The following is a 20538-nucleotide window of genomic DNA, read 5'->3' as shown; positions in this document are numbered from 1 at the left end:
AAAACCTACGGCTTTAGTGTAACATTAAATATAACGTTTAATGTAAGCATTAAAAAACAATGTAGCATTAAAGACAGAACACTTACAGGGTTTTAAATTGTTTTTATCATTAAGATTTTAAAGTAGGTGTAAATGAAATTCTCATTTAAAAAATTAAAGAAAAATTTCCATTTTTATTTTTTTAAAATAAAGATTTAGTGCACAAAAACAGCCCAAAGCCAACAGAAAAATAGCTTTGCCCTGTCATTTCCCTAAGAAAGCATGGCAGTTACTCAGAATAGGCAAAGGAAAAGCAATCCTCTGAGTTCTAAGCTTCACAAAAGGACCACATATTATTCTATCTATATACATTGAATTGATGTGCAAGTGTGCAATAAATATATACACATACATTCCTATCCGCTTTACATCATTCTAGAGTACTCAGAGTCAGTCAAGCTAGGATTAAAAATGTGAAAAGGTCATAATAGTGAAAAGGAGAATAAAGGATACAGTGGTTTTTAGATCAGTAGAATAATGATGTTTAACTAGGTAATTATTTTGACTTTGGAGCGACTAAAAAAATTCTTTTGAAATAAATGGTACCTGTAAGAGAGTCTTACTGCAATACTTGTGAGATGTTATTAGTCAGATTTTGATAAGAATACTGATCTAAAATATATGCTGTAACACAGCTCCCACTTTCCTGGAATTCCTCTAAATGGCCAGTTATCACTATCCATTTTATCCAATCTATAAGCAATTCAAGAGCTGTGCTGCTATACCTCTTCAAAGACAACAAGCTTACTACCTACTTCTCCTTATGTGGCTGCATCAGTTGCTCGTGGTCCCAATGAAGTATAAAAGAGGATATAAGCAGCTGATGATTTCACAGAAGAAACGGAGATATCAGAAACTTCGTGATCATCAAACTTAAACCACCGCTGTCTTGCTGCATTTTTACAATAGGCAGTGTAGTGACCTCCATCTAGCCCACCGTAGTGATTCTGTATCAAACAGATAGAAAATCAATATAAACTAAATTTTTATTCAATAATTTCAAAGTTTTATGCTGTTCTGACTCTATTAAGGGTAAGAAACCACTTAAAACTCTTGATTTTATAGTTTGCTTTGAAAAAAGTACTTAGTCCAATGAGATACTTACTGAAACAGAAAATAAGTTGTACTTTTTCAAATTGTTCTTTGGACCAATAACATACTGCGACAAGTCAAGATTTTCTAATGGGAAGTCCACAGAGGTCTGTAATTTTTGCTTCCACCTTCCATCATAGGAAAAACTGCAGAGAGAAATATTAGAGAATTTATAATGACAGACCAAAGACACAAGAATGAACCTTTATGTATTCATTAACAATCAGGATTTTTAGCCAAAACAATAAAATCCATTTCAAACACAAAGACTCAGAATTAGAGCAGTGTATTAGAATTTTTTCATCTCAATTTAACAGTGAGAAATATTTGTCCCTTTTACCGTTTCAGATGTACTAAAAGCACAGGTGGTAACTTCCAAATTTCTATCTTTTTTAGAGAATCCCGTCGAGTTCTGCAATGACTGCAGTAAAATCTGTTGTTATCTGTCAGTTTTTCTTCTTTGGAAAATAATCTAAGGCAATCCTGGGGGTGGGGAACAAGTAGCAGATAGTTATTAATTCCTTTCTTCAACTTAATATCACCTATTCAATAAAACCACTTTGCCAGGCTCTATTGATACAACAGAAAACTAAAACAGAACAGCTCCTGCTGTCACACAGTTTAGGGTCTCATGAGGAATACAGTCAAGTGAACAGACAAAACAGATCATTTTATGTGTTGTGGTAGTGGGAAGAAGTACTGTGTCATGAGAGCATGTGGGAAAGACCTCGAATCTGGACTTGAAGAATCAGGCAAGACTTCCTGGAGGAAATGATATCAAGAAGAAGCTGAAACTAAACATATCAGCAAGCTATGCAAATTATGTTGCTACTGTGTGGGAAACAGGATGCTTATCTGACATTTCATGTAAAACAAGCTCTTGTAAAAAGGAGGCCAATGTAAAATTCAGCACACGACTTACCAAATGAACTTATAAAACTTCTTAAAAATAAAAACTTTTAAAAACATATTAATAGTCTTTCATCAACAGTAACAAATTTACTATACCAATAGTATTGGTCAGCAATAGCAAGGGAGAAAAGGGGTATGGGAGGATCTGGGTTTTATTGTTTATTCTTATTTCTGTTCCAGAGTAATGAAAATGTTCTAAAATTCATCAGGGGGATGTATACACAACTATGTGATGATCTGTGAACAAAAGATTGTATACTTTGGATGGTTTATGTGATCAGTGAATATATCTCAATAAAATTTAAAAAACATTAAAGAATATTTATTAGAAACATATCTGAAAAGAAATCAAATTCTTTCTAATCTCTAGAGGTCTAACTAAAACAATTAACACGTTGTTTTACCTATGTTTACAGAGAAATTGTTGAACAAAGTGTACATTTCTACATGAGTATAATAGCATTTTTATCCAACAAATAATTTTCTCTCCATCTTAAACTTACTTGTAATGTACATTTACTTGTCGATGCTAGTGGTAGAGACAAATACATGAAGGCCTCAAATGTCCTAGACTTTTTGTGACACGTGAGGCACTGTACTGTGGATTTGAATTGACCCTGAAAAAGTGCAACAATAATAGATTCGTTGAGCTGCTTGTGTTTTTGCCAAGCATGTTCTGCTGCTTTAAAGTCATCAAGATGATCATTATTTTCTTCTCTATGTCTCTTTCGATTATCAGCCTGGGAAATAAGATTATTTAAAGTCCATATTAATATCTCAAAGACAACATTTACATGTGAAATTGAAAGAATGAAATTAAATAAAAATACTTTGCATTTTTAGAAACAATTCTAGTTCTCATAAAGGAGTTCTGATCTTATTTAAATGCTATGAGAAAACAGTCTAGCCCCCCAAAAGATAAAACAACACAGGTCCTACCACTTTATCCTAAAAGTATGACTTGTTGAGATTTCTCTATAAATCTTTATTTAAAAAGTTGAAAAGTCCAGTTTGAAAACAGAAGACATCTCACATATAACTAGGTGTTTAGCCCTAAACATCTAGACAGATGTAATATCTTTGTTCTTGCCTCACAGATAGAGCTATGCTTTTGCACACTCAGATAAACACACTCACACATGTTCAGTAATAAAATGGTATTCCCAAACGTATCTGAGAAATAACCACTTAGTGCTAAAAAGAAGCTGTAGTATACAGATGGAGAGTGTCATTTATGTAGATACATGCCTCAGTAACAACTCTTCACATACATCATTTGGCTATGTGGAATAATTATAAGTTTAGAAAATCAGTGTAAGAATAAAGATTTAATACAATATATAATAATAAAGATGTCCAGGATGTTTATAACTCATGATTTGTTTTTAAAAAGTCATGTGTTTAGGGCAGGCCACGATGGCTCAACAGGCAGAGTTCTCGCCTGCCGTGCTGAAGACCTGGGTTTGATTCCCAGTGCCTGCCCATGCAAAAAATAAAAAAGTCATGTGTTTATAATTTTATTTTTACATACATATTAGGTCACAAACAGAAAATCTCCAATGACTATGTTAACACTTGGCAAATTTCTCAGCAATAAGGTAATTAAACCTGCTACATTTTAGTAAGTAACTACAAACTACATATACTTCTTTTCAAATATTATTCCTAGGAAATACATTTGTTTTAAATTCATGTCTCAGTACAAAGTCACTAGATTTGAATAAATTAGCACTGAACAATCACTATAATTTTATATTGTTATTAAAAAAGATTACAGTGATATTGAGGAACCCTAAAGAGCCTTCGGCACTTAGATAAGCCAAACGTCTTACTTTATTTAGATCTTCATGGAGACCATCCATAAGGAACAGAAGCAGTTCTTGTGAATCTTGCTGGCTATATCCTGCAAACTGGTCATTGATCTTCCCAATGGTGATTTTAAAGTCTTTCGGACTGATATACCTGTACTGTCCTGTCCAGAGGGCTTTCATGATTATACCAAATTCTTCTGCCACTTCTCCTTTATGCCCCAATAAATTTGACCTTTGTAAATAAAATTAGTAACAAAAAAAAGCAATAAAGGAAATTTATAAAAAGTAAGTTACCCCTCCCCCCAAAAGTTAAAGGTACAGTGGGTTCTTGATATCAAAATTAACTCTATTCTAAAAGACTTATTTATTCGCAGTTTTATTACAAAATGGCCATCATCTGAACCATACTTTGATATGACACCCCTCCAACCTCCTCTTCTAGCTGCCGGCCTTGCACTGTCTCCTTCTAATTGTTAATAGGTTATAATTTATAACTGAGGCTTTGCCTTCTTGCATTGCTCCTTTCCCATCTTTCTTTTAGTAATCACAGAAGACTTTTCTCTCCATTTTTCTTAAGAGTAAAGATATTTCCTCCTTTCCTAATATGATATCTCTAGAGCTGGGTGGTTAAGTTAGTATGGTTAGATAATCCTTTAAATATTGTTGCAATAGTATGACATTTCTTTACCTGTTAATATCATCCTGATAACAGTTTCGGTTGAAATAATCAGCCAAATGTGGAGCATTGCAAAGGCACTGCAATACTGAGTTCATATAACAAGTATTTCCTAAATTACGAAGTCCGGTGAGAGCTGGTCCAGATCCTCCAAAAACAGGATTGAGATTCCGAATCTGAGAAGCAGAAAGCCTTGAGATTTCGGCTTTAGGGTAGCACATTGGCCTGAGGAGGAAAAAATGTACACTATGTCTTAAAATGCAGAGCATCTGAAATTAAGGTTCAGACTACAAATGGACAATCCACTTTAGCACCTGTACAGTTAATAACTCACAAGATACTGGATCTCAAAGGGGAATATCTAGTGAGTATACACGTAACATTGATCGTATTCTGAGCCTCCAAAGGAACAAATACTTCTAAGCTCTTATGTGGGGCCATGGTTCTTACAGACCCCCCTGAAATGGACTCTGGTTTCTCATGAACTGAGAATTCTATAAGACTCTTTCAAAATCTCCTAACTGGTCTCAGCAAATTTACCACTACCAAATGTTTGAACTTAACCAGGATAAAAGCAAGGTATAAAAACTATGTATTCCTATGGAATAGATATCAAAGGAGGAAGGGGCTAATCGGGTACTGTTACCTAGATAATAGAGCTGTGCTGACAAACATGTTAGCCATTAGCTATCTGAATTTAAACTAAAATTTAAAACTCAGTATTTCAATTGTACCAGCTACATTTCAAAATAGCCATATACCATATGGATAGCATGGATTGAGAACATTTCCATCAGCACAGAAAGATCTTCTGGACAGCACTGGACAGAATGCCTTAAGATATTTAGTTTATTTATACATTCTAAAAGTGTCATGGCATAAAGGACTTAACTGAAAGGTATTTTTCTTTTATTATTTGTCCCAACCATTCCTTCCCCCTGAAAGGGAATACTGAGAACACACTAAATTTCAATCAGCTTTTCTTTACACATGCTTAAGTACATGTACTCAGGCACTTTCTCTGTCCAATACATATAAAAATGTATGAACTACGAATGAGATAGTCTTTAAAATACTGTCAAATTAACGGTTAATAAAAACGATGACTCAAGAAGGAATTAAATCTCACAATCTGTAGCTAGATTTAAAGAATTCTAAAAAAGCTACACCAAATAATTTCATACCTGGCGGGGTAAGTTCTCAGGGAGAAAAAACAGCAGGTACTTTCCCAGGATGTGTTTTACCAAAGGGGCTAAAAAGCTTCATTGGAATTCTTTAGCAATTGAGAGTGTGTATTATGAATGAAAAAACAAACCCATTTATCTATGCTTTTTATCTCCTTCCCCCACTCCTAAGTAAACATTAGAAGTGATAGGTAAACTTGAAGATGATATAATTCTAAGTCATAAACCAGGACCATTAGAAGATTTAAAAAGGGATGGGGTAATCTGCCTAGATGACAAAGATTCTATGTCTTATCAGACCAATATACTTACTGATATGTATGATGACCATCTTCTTCCTGTTTTAGATAAGGCCTCCTCACTTTAAAAAAAAAACTGTCTTTTTAAAATCATGTTAACTCTTCTACTTTATGTCACCCTGATTAAATAAAGACCCCTCCAAAAAAATTCATTGCATGGATATGCCACCATTTGATTATGCATTCAACTATTTTAAAAAACAACATTATTTTTTAAAGGGATGGGGAATGAAACTGGAATACATGTGAACAAAATATTGCTTGGGGAAATGTAAATGAATGTATTGATCATTCTTTGCAAATAGAATAGCAGAAGTGCAATGAAAGAAAAAAGAACAGAACAAGGATTAGGGGCTGATACACTACAATGCTTGTTATTTTAATACTATATGGTAACTTTGTTCCGACATTATGGGCTGGGGAAAAACCTGAGAGTATGAGTACTGCAACAAGGCAAATGTAATAATCCTCTAAATTATTATCTTCAAAGGGAGATTTAGGGACCACAGGAAGTCTATGAAAAACTTGTAGGTACACCATGGTTGCTGCCTCAAAGTATAACAATGTGTATACTTCTTTTTTGGGGGGTGCATGGTCTGGGAATTGAGCCCAAGTCTCCTGCATGGAAGGCGAGCATTCTACCACTGAACCACCTGCACACCCTAACGATGTGTGCATTTTTATAGGAACATTAATACTTATGATAATCCTTTCATGTATTTAAGTGAGCACCTGAGGGAAAAACCAAGAACGTTTTCTGTGTTTTTTCTCATGTGGTATGACAATGACTGGTATAGCCATCCACAGAAATTTCTGATTTCCTGACATTAATATGCTAATATAATCTGAATTGACGTTAAAAACATAGGTTATTCTAGTCCAAGGAGTTAAGATAAACTTACTTGTTTTCCCGATTGACTGCTGGAGTTGCTGTTGGCTTTCTCTTCTCTTCCTCTTGAACAGCCTGGGCTATATCTGGGGAGGAGTAGGAGCGCTTCAGTTTAGCAGGTTCCCTGTCCCGCTCAGTGGGAATCTGTGGTTTAGCTTTATGAGTTGGAAGAGTGGAAGGCGGTGCAGATGAAGGAGCCATTTCCGGTGGATACACGTGAACAGTATTGGTGGGTGAATGATAATAACGAAAGGTTCCGGTGGTTGAGTCAAGAAACTTCCATGGAAAAGGAAAAAAGCAAACAGGTCGAAACCCAAATGACCATTAGATAAAGAGAAAATCACTCAAAATTATTTCACTGCTGAATTTACTTTTAGATAAAAAATAAATTAATATAATAGTAATCACTTCTATAATTAAATTTTGAAAGAAATTTAGGTTTTTAAGAATGCACAATTTCTAAATGATAAGTTCCAGAAATGCTAAGATATTCTAGCCATCATTCCAGGCTGGGTATTGAGAAATCTAACCTTGCTGTAATTAGGGTAAGGAGCTATGTCCTCTATAGTTAAGAAATAGGATTGACTCTGCATTAAGAAATATGTAGACTAAACAAAGATTCTTCTTTAGAAGACAGTGACCATTTTATTTATTTATGGGCTAATTCTGACTTTTACCTTGACCCATCCTGTAGGCAGCCCTGGTATAATCCTCCCCATTTCTTCACTTCGTGCTCTTGTCAAAGGCTCTCGTTGAGCCTAGTTGAAAGAAAAAATAGGACTTGTTAATTAAGTTTTGCCACACACTAACTACTTATGCTACTTATTTCAAAAGAGTCAAAGGCCTAGGCTGCCTGTAATATATTCTTTTACAACAGGTTTAAAGATGAAGGTCTGTATTTGTTTTACTCAAAGTTCAATGACTGCTACACCAAAAAGAACTTTTATATCACCTTGATTAAAGAACCAAAAAAAGATAAAAATTCATTGTATAGAAATGCCACCATTTGATTATGCATTCAACTATTAAAAAAAACATTTAAAAAAGGGATGGGGAATGAAACTGGAATACATCTGAACAAAATATTGTTTGGGGAATTGTAATGAATGTATTGATCATTCTTTGCAGACAGAATAGTTGCCCGTATTCACAACTCTATATATACATAGTGGAAGTAGACGGTCTCAGGTGGGAGGTGATAGGGAAGAGGACAATTGGATCCAAGATTAAACCAGAAAGGCTAAAAAATACATACCATGGCATTTTCTACTAGTTATCTTGACCTCCTATCAAATTTTCTACATTTATTCATTCCAGAAAATATTTATGAAATGTTCTGTAATACAGATCAATATGACGAGGCACCAATAATAACAACACAAGATACTTCCACTCCTTGATGAAAATTCTATCAGAAATAAAAAGCCTCATAGTAAACCACCCAATTTCTACCTTTATATTCTTCAGTCTTAAAATATATACATTCTGCTGAATACAAACATGTAGTACAGACTCTATGCTGGGAAAAAAATTCTGACAAGTAGGACATCTGGATAGCCATATGCAAAGATAAAAATTTAGATCACACCATACACAAAATTAACTCAAAATGACTTACAGACCCAATTATAAGAGCTAAAACTGTAAAACTTTTAGGAGAAAGCATAGGAAAAAATCTTGATGGCTTCATGATTTTGAGTTTGGCACAGAGTTCACCAGATATAATACTGAAAGCAGGATTCATGTAAGAAAAAATTGATATGCTGGATTTCAACAAAAACTTCTGTCCTTCAAAAGACACCATTTAAGAAAATGAAAAGACAAGCCAGAAGGGGAGACATTTTTGCAAAGATCCCCTTCAGAGAACAGATCTCAAGATGGAGAGCGTCAATACAGTAAAGATAACCATACGGTTATAATCCATGTTTTTTCTCAGTTTGTCCCCCCTGCACCCCCTCCCAAATGAACTACTTACTTTATTTCTTTCAGCATCCTCTGTATTCTCTTTGAAAGTTCCTGTCTTTAGAATTCCACTTTCTGGATGTCCTTTAATTTTAACAGGCTGTAAAATTATCAAAGCTTCATAAGCAAAAGAAAGCATTAACTTTCCCACAATATAGATCTATTGCTAGCTAATTCAAACAAATTCAAATGCAAAAGGCCCCTGAAAATTTTATTCCATTTTATTGTCTAATTCAAAATAGATAGGCACAACTGTTCTGTAAATGCACAACTTCTCTAATGAAAAAATTTCAAAATAGATACTTTTAATCAAAGATGGTTCATTTGGAATTTCTGAACACACTAAGATGAAGCATGAAGAACACTTCAACTACATTTGGGGGTGAGGGGGTGGGAGATGATTCTAGTCATTAGGATATACTCACTGTGTTAGTTTGCAAGCTGCTGGAATACAACATACCAGAACTGGAATGGCTTCTTAAAAGGGGAATTTAATAAGGTACAAGTTTACAGTTCTGAGGAAGTGAAAATGTTCAAATTAAGGCACTGATGAGAGGTTACCTTCACTCAAGAAAGGCCCATGGGTCTAGAACACCCCTAGAAGCTGGGAAGTCACGTGGCTGGCATCTGTTGGTCCCTCACTCCTGGGCTCCCCTGCTTTCTGCTTCTGTTCCTGTGGGGGCTCCTCACTTTGCTTCTCTGGGGCTGGCTTTCATCTCTGGGCTTCGCTTGGCTCTCTCCAGGCTCTGGCTTGCTTAACATCTCATGGCAACGTCTGCTGGGCTCCCCTAAGCACCTCCAAACGTCCATGTTTCTGTTCTCCATGTGTCCACATCTGTGTCAGCTCTGCTGTGAAGTTTCTGTCAGCTCTGAAGTGTCTGTCATTTCTCTAGGTTCTGTGGTTTTCCTGTCTTTTCTCCAAAAGGTCTCCCCCTTTAAAGACTCTAGTAATCTAAACAAGACCCACCTGGAATGGGTGAAGTCACATCTGCATCTAATCAAAAGTTAATACCCACAATTGGGTGTGGCGCACCTCCATGGATAATCTAATCAAAAGATTCCAACCTACATTATTAAATCAGGATTAAAAGAAACAGCTGCCCCCATAAGATTGAATCAGGATTAAAACATGGCTTTTCTGGGGTACATAATATTTTCAAAACAGCACATTCCACCTTCTGGACCCCAAAAAAGACATGTTTTTTCCACATACAAAATACATTCACTCCATCACAATGTCACGGAGCATTAAAACATTTCATTAAAAACACAAAGTTAGAACAGTGTAAAATGTCAAAGTCTGTTACAGGCATGGTCTGTTCTAAGGCAAAAATAAATTCTCTTCTGGCTGTGGACATTAAAACAGAATAAGTTATCTGCTGCCAACATAAAAAGGAGGGACAGTAGTAGGATACATGTTCCCATTTCCATAGGGAAAAACTGGAAACAGGTCACTAAACCCATACAGTTCCAAAAACCTGTTGGGCAAACTCCAATCGATTTCAAAGCCTGATAGTATTTATTCTTGGGGCTTTAGAAAGGAGCAGTTACACCCTTTCCACGGGCCTATGCAGCGGTCTTGCTTTCTCCAAATGCTGGGGTGAAGATTGCAATACTGGGGAACATTGGGGGGACCAACTTTTTCTTGGCTCCACCCTTTCCAAGTGTCAGGGCAGTGCCCAGACTCTCTGCCATCTCCAGGGTACATGCTTAACCCCTTCAAAACAACCGGGTAATAGCCAGGCTCCCCCCAAATCCCAGGGAATTTGCTCCACCCTCTCCAAGGCTAAGGTGGCAAAACTCTTCCTGAGCAAAAGTAGAAGGCTCACTCTGTGCCTTCTGGGCAATCGCTTCCTTTTCACATGGATGGGTGGGTCCTTTCTCCTGGCACGAGGTTGGCTTCAGACCTTAGCTTCCATGGTTCTACCTCTGAGTTAATTTTCTTCCAATTTGTCCCTTTTCTGCTCCTTTTTGTACAGACTGGCGGTGGTTCCGTTTATACAGATCCCACAACACTCGTGTTGGCTTTCTATGCAATATGCTGGGGTCATGCCCATCAGACAAATTCAACAAATCCTTTCTGGATAACTCCATCTCAAATTTTTGCTTGTCCTGTATCATGGTCAGGTTCATGTGTCAACTTGGCCAAGTGGTGGTACCTGTTGTCTGGTTAGGCAAGTGCTGGCCTGTCTGTTGCAATGAAGACATTTCATAGAATTAAATCATGATCACATCAGCTGCAGCCACAACTGACTCCATCTGTAATCAGCCAAGAGGAGTGTCTCCTGAAATGAGTGGTGCTTAATCTAATCACTGGAAGCCTTTTAAGGAGGATTCAGAAGAGACAGGCTCTCTTCCTGCTTCCTGGAGAGCCTCTCCTGTGGAGTTCGTCCAGACCCTCCATTGGAATCATCAGCTTCACAGCCTGCCCTGCGGATTTTGGACTCTGCGTTACCACAGTCATGTGAGACACTTATAAATTTTATATTTGCGAGTATTCCCTGTTGATTCTATTTCTCTAGAGAACCCTAATTAATACATCCTATAATGGCTGACTGCTTCCATGCTTGGACAAATCCTCATGTGGGGCCCTATTCACTGGTGTCTCACGTTCTGGAAACCCAGAATTTTCTAGAACACCAATTTCTGTTTTCTTTGTACCCAAAAAAGTTCAGTTCTTAGCTAATCTCTTTCCTCTCATATTTTTACTACATGCTTTAAGGAGCAGCCAGTCTGCATTTCCCACATTCAGTTTTGAAATTTCTTCTGTTAAATATCCAATTTGCTTTCAAATTCTGACTTCCATCTACAAAGAATTCCTTCCTTCCAGTTTTCAAAGACATTTGTTTAAAGCCTCATCAGAGGTATCTTTAGAACCCACACTTCTACCAACAGTCTCTTCAAAGCGTTCTAGGCCTTCTCTATCAAGCTCCTTACTCTGCCAAAATCTTCCCCTTATCCATTTAAAAAAGCCGTTCCAACATGTTTGTTATTTGCAAACTGCAGCACCCAACTTCTCTAGTACCAAATCTGTGTTAGTTTGCAAGCTATGTGTGATATACCAGAACTGGAATGGCTTTTAAAAAGGGGAATTTAATAAGGTACAAATTTACAGTTCTGAGGAAGTGAAAATGTTCAAATTAAGGCACTGATGAGAGGTTACCTTCACTCAAGAAAGGCCCATGGGTCTAGAACACCCCTAGAAGCTGGGAAGTCACGTGGCTGGCATCTGTTGGTCCCTCATTCCTGGGCTCCCCTGCTTTCAGCATCTGTTTCTATGGGGGCTCCTCACTTTGCTTCTCTGGGGCTGGCTTTCATCTCTGGGCTTTGCTTGGCTCTCTCCAGGCTCTGGCTTGCTTAACATCTCATGGCAACGTCTGCTGGGCTCCAAGCATCTCCAAACGTCCATGTTTCTGTTCTCCACGTGTCCACATCTGTGTCAGCTCTGCTGTGAAGTTTCTTTCTGTCAGCTCTAAGGCGTCTGTCATTTCTCTAGGTTCTGTTGTTTCTATCTTTTCTCCAAAACATCTCGCCCTTTAAAGACACTAATAATCTAAAACAAGACCTACCTGGAATGGGTAGAGTCACACCTGCATCTAATCAAAAGTTAATACCCACAGTTGGGTGTGTCACATCTCCATGGAGATAATCTAATTAAAAGAAATGGCTACTTCCATAAGACTGAATCAGGTTTAAAACATGGCTTTTCCGGGGTACATAATATTTTCAAACTGGTAGACTCACCATGGTCTCATCTGACCCTATCCTTTTAAGTCCCATATGATTTTGGTTGACAAAAGGAGTCATTTGTCAAATAATTAAAGTACTAAAAAGAATGAAGAGATTACAGAACTTTATACAGAGCAATATTCAAAATTCCATTTTATATCTTCTTGGAACATATCATAGGTTCTTTAAAACTACTTTAATTTTATATATTTTTAAAAAAATAATTATAGTGAAGAAAAATTTTCAAAAATTAGAATTTTAATAAATTACATATTTCAACTATTTTTAAAAAGCAGAATGCAATGTATACAATGTAAACAGTTTTTTTTAATCTATTTTATAACATCAGTAACTATCTGTGATAATCTCAGGACTATTTAGATTTGTAGGGATATTTGGCAACTATACAAAATGACTCCAGAAATATGAGTGCTTTAAATTAATACAGCAAGACAGAAAGGATGTGGCTTTGGAATTTCACTGCCTATATCATGATCTTAGGCAAATAACTGCTCAGTTTCAGCTGCATGTGTAAAATGAAGACCTCATGAGGTTACAATTAAGAATAAATAAGACAATGGAGGAAAAATAGTTGGCAAACAATAACTAATCAATGAACAATATTTAAACTGTATCTTAAATAAGAGCTCACACTCTGACTCTCTGATGAATAAAGTTAGATGAGTTTTCACCTATGGACTTCATGTCCCCAATTTTGAGTGTTTAGAAAGATTTTTGCATGGGAGCTACATTTTGGACAGCCTTCCTAGATAAGTGTAGTATTACTGAATGGTTAATTTTGTAATATGTCTGAACTGCTGCTTGAGAAATATACACCTGTTCCTGCTATTATAAAAACTTATTTAGGGTAGGCCATGGTGGCTCAGCAGGCAGAGTTCTTGCTTGCTATGCTGGAGACCCGGGTTCAATTCCCAGTGCCTGCCCATGCAAAAATCAAACAAACAAACAAACAAAAAAACTTATTTAGAGTTCAAAAGGAAAAAAAACATTATTAGCTACATAAAGAAGGGGAAAAAATGAGAAGCACTGTATTATTAGATTAAAAAAGAACAACACAAAAATGTCTCTCAAAATTATGGGAATTGATTTTGGGTGTGTAACCAAGGATAGAAAAATGAAACATTAACTGGGTTATTGCCAATATTATTTCAGCAGGTGAAATAAGACAAAATGACAAAGACCTGACAAAAACTCATCATTTCACAGATACATGTTGGGCCATATAGATACTATTGATTTTGAACATATCTAAGTAAATATAAATTCTATCCTATAATATTTGGCACCTAACTCCTCTATACTGAGAGGAAGATTATGTTTCATTCTAGATCTTTTGATGATCATTCACCAAACATAAAAATGAAAAATGAGGGCGGACCACAGTGGCTCAGCAGGTAAGAATGCTTGCCTGCCATGCCCGAGGACCCGGGTTCGATTCCTGGTGCTTGCCCATGTAAAAAAAAAAATGTACTCTTTATCTCAATTATTAAAAATAAGCTATATTCCTAGAACCAGAGGAGCTTTTTGCCCTAGGACAGATCACGGCTGTAGCTGACTTTGATAAGATTTTGTACTCTTTCTGACTTTGTATTGCATTTGTATTGTAACTGAAATGAATTAAGGCTTTCTGATGTTGTTATGGAATGAATGTATTTTGCATTTGGAAAAAAAAAAGCTATATTCTATAGACACAAAAAGCAATTCTATTCCCAATCATTTCATAAATGCATGTTACGGCCCTCAAAAGGAGGGAATGTGAACTAATGTGTACAGATTGATACAAATGTATCAGCCCCTAGAAACTGCCCAGTTTAACAAATGGCACCAGTGTTAATATGTTTCTCTGTATATTTATCTCACTAGGTTGGCAATTTGTACTGCTTATTTCAGCTTACCCTGCCTGAACTTGAATCTCCTGTTACAGATGCATGAGGCACATCTCCTGTTGACTTCTTCTGCATATCTGGCGTTGAACACCTTTTCCCCCTATCTTCCACAGATTTCTTGGCATCACTAGTTTCATGTTCACTTTTACTCTGTCTTTTTATGCCTGTTGTTTCTTTGCCCCTCTTTGCTGAAGATTCTTTATCTTCTTTCTTGGCCTGTTCATTTTCTCTTTTTTCTAATTCTTTTGTATTTTTTTGCTTTTCTGAGATTTCATTTTCTTCTGTGTCTTGTTCCTTTCTGGCTTTTTGTTCTTGTTCTTCCCTTCTCACTTTCTCTTTCTGCTCCTCTAGTTGCCTTTCCCGAAGTTCTTTTTCTTGTCTGTTTTTTTCCATTAGAAGAGCAGTTTCTACATGAATACGAACCTTTTCTTCATCTGTTAACATGGCAGTTGTTGGGGCAAATACTGGCTTTGCAGAACGATCAGGAACAACCTTTCCATCCTGAGGAGACTGTTGCTCATGGTCTGGACTTTCAGATTTTATTCTATGGTCTTCAGGCAATTTGACGGCTGGTTTTTTAGTACGATCAATCTGGAGAAACAAAAATAGAACACAGACAGACTTTTGTCAAAATTCAAGAATGTAACCTCAGTTCTTGTAATCATGATGTGATAAAATAATCATCACTTCATGGTGATAACATCTATTTTTAAATTCAATGTCAAGATTTCTCATAAGGAAGAACTTGAATGAGAGATAGTCAAACATCACTGTCACTTCCTCTTGATTCAACACCTTCAATTTACCATGTATTTTGTATATGGAAGCATTAAGAATGTTTTCATTCTAAATTTTAAAACCTGGATCTGGGCATTCCACATATCCAACTGCCTACTCAATACTGCCATGTAAGTGTCACGCATGTACGTCAATGATGGAATATAGTTAATATTACAATTATAAAAATGTTCTTTCATGAATTGCAATAAATGTACCACACTAATGCAAAGAGTTAATAATAAGGTGATTTATGGGAACTCTGTATTTTATGCATAATGTCTCTATAAACCTGCAATTTCTCTAATAAAAAATAAAATAAATTATATGACCAAAAATGAATTTCTTTTCCCCCACAAACACTGTCACCCTTTACTTGTTCCTTATCTCTTGGACATAAACACTATCTACATAGTTGTTTAAACCAGAAACCTTACAGTCTTCCATTATATATTCTCCCCCATTCTGCTACAGTAGTGATTTTCCTATTATCTGTCCCTCCAAGTCTAGTACCACCAGCCAAGTTAATGACAACATTCTCCCTCCCCAAAACTACAGCCTACATTCTAATTATCCTCTGTCTTCTTTTGCCCCTCCATACAAATCTATTCTCCACACTGTAACCAGAGTAATCATTTTAAAACACAAATCTGATGTAGGCCTGGTCCCTGCCTGGCAGCTGCTGCATATTAACAAAAGTAGAACAGGCAGAAGCTCCTCTTCAAGAACAGAGACACACACAGTCCGGTACGGATTCAACCACTGACTGGTGAATTTAGACCAGGGTCCCACTGCTTTAGCCAGTCCCAGACAGGTACCGCCTGCACCACTGTTTTGACCTGTATCAGAAATGGAACTGCCAGAGAGCTAAAGGGTTAGCCTGTCTTCTTAGGGTTGCAGGGAAGAGACTGCTGAAGAGCACCATCTGCTGGGTAGGCCAGGAAAGCACACCTTTTGGAGAGCCATCAAAAAGGATCCTTTTTTTCTGCCAAAAATGTTTTCCTGAATCACACAATCCCAATGAAAACTCTAATGGCCTACTTTGAGGAAATGGAAAAGCCAATTATCAATGTATTTGGAAGGGTCCTGAATAGCCAAAACATATTGAAAAAGAAAAATAAAGTAGGAGGATTCAAACTTCCTGACTTTAAAGCATATCGCAAAGCGACAGTGGTCAAAACAGCACAAGAAAGGGAAAAAAAATCACTTATACACCCCTAATTTTTTTTTTTTTGAGCAATGAGCATGTTCTCAAATTGACTGTGGTGGTGAATACACAATTTTCTGATTATACCCAGTGCCACTGATTATACACTTTGGATGGAATATATAGTGTGTGAATAAAGTGTTTAATTAATTAAAAAAAACAACAGTAGCATGGTACTGGTGTAAAGAGAGATATACTGATCAATGGAATCAAACTGAAAGTTTGGAAATAGACCTGCACCTTTACAGTCAATTGATTCTTTCTTTTTGTGTGTGTGGGGGGGCAAGTGCAGGGTCCGGGAATCAAAGTCAACTAATTTTTGACAAGGCTGCTGAGTCCACCCAACTGAGACAGAACAGTCTCTTCAATAACTGTGCTGGGAGAACTTGATAAACATATCCAAAAGAATGACAGAGTATCCCTACCTCACACCTTATACAAAAATTAACTCAAAATAATCAAAGACCTAAATATAAGAACCAGAACCACAAAACTTACAAAAAACAATGTAGGAAAGCATCTTCAAGATGATCTTGTCACAGGTAGTGGTTTCTTAAACCTCACACTGAAAGCACAAGCAATGAAAAAAAAATACTTGGCAATCCCACTATCATGTATACACTCTGTACTCAGATTACATCAAAAATCCTTACCATGGCTTGGAAGACCCTGTGTGTGGTCTTATCTCTGCTACCTCTCCAGTCTCATCTCATATTATTCTTAAACCAATCACTTGCATTTTAAAGAAAACTCTTCAAAGATACCATTCTCCTTTGCTCTTCTGAAAAAAAACCTCCTTGAATCCAAAACTAGCCAAAACCTGATACATGCTCTGCTAATTCCTTTCCCTTATAATACTTACTGAGATTTAATTGGTATCCTCTGAGTAATAATTACCTAAATTCCTATGATATGAGTTAAATGTTTATTGCCTTAATTTAATTCTGCACTTTTGCTAGGAGAGACACTAACATCATCTCTTGAGAATACAGTTTACTGAAACACGAATGAGAACTTATGAAAACAATTGTCAGTAATCTGCAGTATTCTTACAAAGTGTATTTTATATTTTCCCATTAGAATACAATGAAGAAAGTGAACAAATGAGCTACAATTTCTCCCCCTGCTCTGTGATCCAGTGACAAAGAGCATTTATGTTATTCCATTGCATGCTACGACTGATTTTGTACAGGCCTCTTCTAAAGATCATACAGAATCCATCTTATTCATACTTGTAATCTTTCATGACGTCTGTCATAAAGAAGATCCTCAAGATATGTTTGACAAATTGCACATATCTCAGAAAATCAAGGATTAGGGTTCATATATCACGCTAAGTAGAAATTACATGTAATAATTTACTTTCTCTTTAGAAGCTCTTAAATTTGTAATTTAAGAAAAGCAGTTTAATCAAATTCTATGTAGTCTTAAGATTTTAATCTGCAATATTAAAAGCAGAAGACCTTCTCACTGATATGAACTGACATTAGTGAATAAACTTGGAATATTTCGTTGATAACAGAGAACATCAGGAGATAGAAATAGGGTAAGATATTGGGTAACTGGAGCTGAAGGGATACAGATTGTGCAACAGGACTGAATATAAAAACTCAGAAATGGACAGCACAATATTACCTAACTGTAATACAATTATGTTAAAACACTGAATGAAGCTGAATGTGAGAACGATAGAGGGAGGAGGGCTGGGGGCATAAATGAAATCACAAAGAAAGATAGACGATTAAGACTGAGATGGTACAATCTAGGAATGCCTAGAGTGTATAATGATAGTGACTAAATGTAGAAATTTAAAAAATGTTTTTGCATGAGGAAGAACAAAAGAATGTCATTACTGTAGGGTGTTGAAAACAGATGGTAATTAATATTTTTAAATTCCAATGTATGTGTGAGAGTAAAGCAAAAAATGTTTATTTGGTACAAAATTTATATTTTGACTAGTGCATCTCCTGATATAACTCAAGTAGATAGTTGATTGAACACCATAAGTACATGGAGCCTTGGGTAGGGCATGAAATTTTACTGGTTTGTCCAGGTGATGCCCCGATGAATCCCACAGAGATTTGATCAGTGAGTGGAAAAGTATTTGCAAAGTCCCCTTTGGGGAATGGTGAGAACGGGGGAAAATTCAACTTCCCCAAGTTGAATTCTTGATATTCTCACAAGCAGTGTGAACAACCAAAGCTATAGGCTGAGCCCCCAGTCTTGGAGTTTGTTCATAAGAAACTTAACCCCACAAAGGATAGATCAAGCCTACTTAAAATTAGGCCTAAGAGTCATCCCCAAGAGAGCCTCTTTTGTTGCTCAGATGTGGCCTCTCTCTCCAGCCAACACAACAGGCAAATTCACCACCCTCCCTCTGTCTACGTGGAACATGACTACCAGGGGTGTGGACCTTCCTGGCAACGTGGGACAGAAATCCTAGAATGAGCTGAGATTCAGCATCAAGGGATTGAGAAAAACTCTAGAATGAGCTGAGACCCAGCATCAAGGGATTGAGAAAACCTTCTCGACCAAAAGGGGGAAGAGAAAAATGAGACAAAGTGTCAATGGCTGATAGATTCCAAACAGAGTCGAGAGGTTATCCTGGAAGTTATTCTTACGCATTAAGTAGATATCACCTTGTTATCCAAGATGTAATGGAGAGGCTAGAGGGAACTGCCTGAAAATGTAGAGCTGTGTTCCAGTAGCCGTGTTTCTTGAAGATGATTATATGATATAGCTTTCACAATGTGACTGTGTGATTGTGAAAACCTTGTGTCTGATGCTCCTTTTATCTACCTTGTCAACAGATGAGTAGAACATATGGAATAAAAATAAATAATAGGGGGAACAAATGTTAAAATAAATTCAGTTTGAAATGCTAGTGATCAATGAAAGGGAGGGGTAAGGGGTATGGTATACAAAATTTTTTCTTTCTTCTGATTTCATTTTATTTTTCTGTTGTCTTTTTCTTTTTCTGAATTGATGCAAATGTTCTAAGAAATGATCATGATGATGAATATGCAACTATGTGATGATGATATTGTGAATTACTGATTATATATGTAGAACAGAATGAGCAATATTAAGAATGTTTGTGTTTCTGTCTTGTAATTTTTTTTAATTAATAAAAAATTTTAAAAAAAAGCAGAAGACCTTTTAAAAATGAAGTGAACCAGCTCATTTTAAAAGCAAAAATTATCAAATTTCTTATTCCCAGCTTCCTCCACACATCAAATGTATCAACAAATTGTGGACTACTATTTAAATATATTTGAAAAAAATTTCTTTAAGGAATGTTAAAAAAAGATATTAATGGAGAATGTATATGGGAGAATTAAATTAAGCTTTCCTTTAAATAAAATCCAGTGAAAAGGAAACAGTCGCTATTTTTTTATTGTAACATTTTAGTTACACAAAACCATTTAGAAAACGATTATTAAATAATGCCAGTTATTTATGTGTTAATTCTAAGGAAGTGGAAATAAAGTTAAAATGCTATGGGTGAAATCACAGCACAAAAAACTTGAAAGGTTTGTGCAAGTTCACTGTGGAAATACAATCTTTTTATTGATACTGCCTATATATATACATATATATATATATGTTAATATTAGCTGTAGCAATAGGACTTAACTGTAATGAAAAAATTATTACAACAAAAAGATACAGCTTTTTCTCACTGGTATTTTTCTTTCTTCAAAAAATTCAATTCTGTACTATACATTTAATATAATAAAACAAAAAAGGCAACAAAGTTAAAAGAATATTAAAAAAAACACACCTGTGGAATATTCTTTAGGATAAGCACTGGTTGAATTACAGGTGAAGCATCAGATTTAGAATCAGCAACTGGTTCATTTAGAGTTGATATATTAAGTGGTCCCATATGCTCAACTTGATCATTTATCAATTTTATATTTTCATCCACTTCTAAAGGAGAAGGCTGTATCTGGGTGGCAGGCTTAGAAGGAACTGTTTCTTCCAGTGTGGGATAAGTAAAGTCCACTAAAATTTGCAAAAGAATAATAGTAGTTTTTTAAGATTAGCAAAC

The 20538-nt window shown here is 36.0% G+C and overlaps 1 protein-coding gene across 4 annotated transcripts in view; it reads right to left on the bottom strand.

Annotated features, from left to right (window-relative positions):
* The window catches only part of USP8 (ubiquitin specific peptidase 8), a 110334-nt gene that overhangs the window by 517 nt on the left and 89279 nt on the right, over positions 1-20538 (bottom strand). For 2 of the 4 annotated variants that reach the window (XM_077127867.1, XM_077127870.1), the window contains exons 10-20: positions 20269-20492; positions 14510-15091; positions 8878-8964; positions 7580-7660; positions 6916-7178; positions 4543-4755; positions 3876-4086; positions 2547-2783; positions 1472-1614; positions 1145-1277; positions 88-986 (exon numbers count right to left, since the gene is read on the bottom strand). In XM_077127867.1, coding sequence (XP_076983982.1) covers positions 801-986; positions 1145-1277; positions 1472-1614; positions 2547-2783; positions 3876-4086; positions 4543-4755; positions 6916-7178; positions 7580-7660; positions 8878-8964; positions 14510-15091; positions 20269-20492 — 2360 coding nt within the window. In that variant the 3' untranslated portion in view covers positions 88-800. Of the gene's footprint in view, positions 1-87; positions 987-1144; positions 1278-1471; positions 1615-2546; positions 2784-3875; positions 4087-4542; positions 4756-6915; positions 7179-7579; positions 7661-8877; positions 8965-14509; positions 15092-20268; positions 20493-20538 lie in introns of those variants that run through there. The other 2 variants (XM_077127868.1, XM_077127871.1) reach the window with 2 other exon arrangements.

Source organism: Tamandua tetradactyla, chromosome 14, assembly GCF_023851605.1.
Source record: "Tamandua tetradactyla isolate mTamTet1 chromosome 14, mTamTet1.pri, whole genome shotgun sequence".
Classification (NCBI taxonomy): Eukaryota; Metazoa; Chordata; class Mammalia; order Pilosa; family Myrmecophagidae; genus Tamandua; species Tamandua tetradactyla.
Note: the sequence above shows the minus strand (reverse complement) of the source record. Positions and strands in the feature narration are given on the sequence as shown.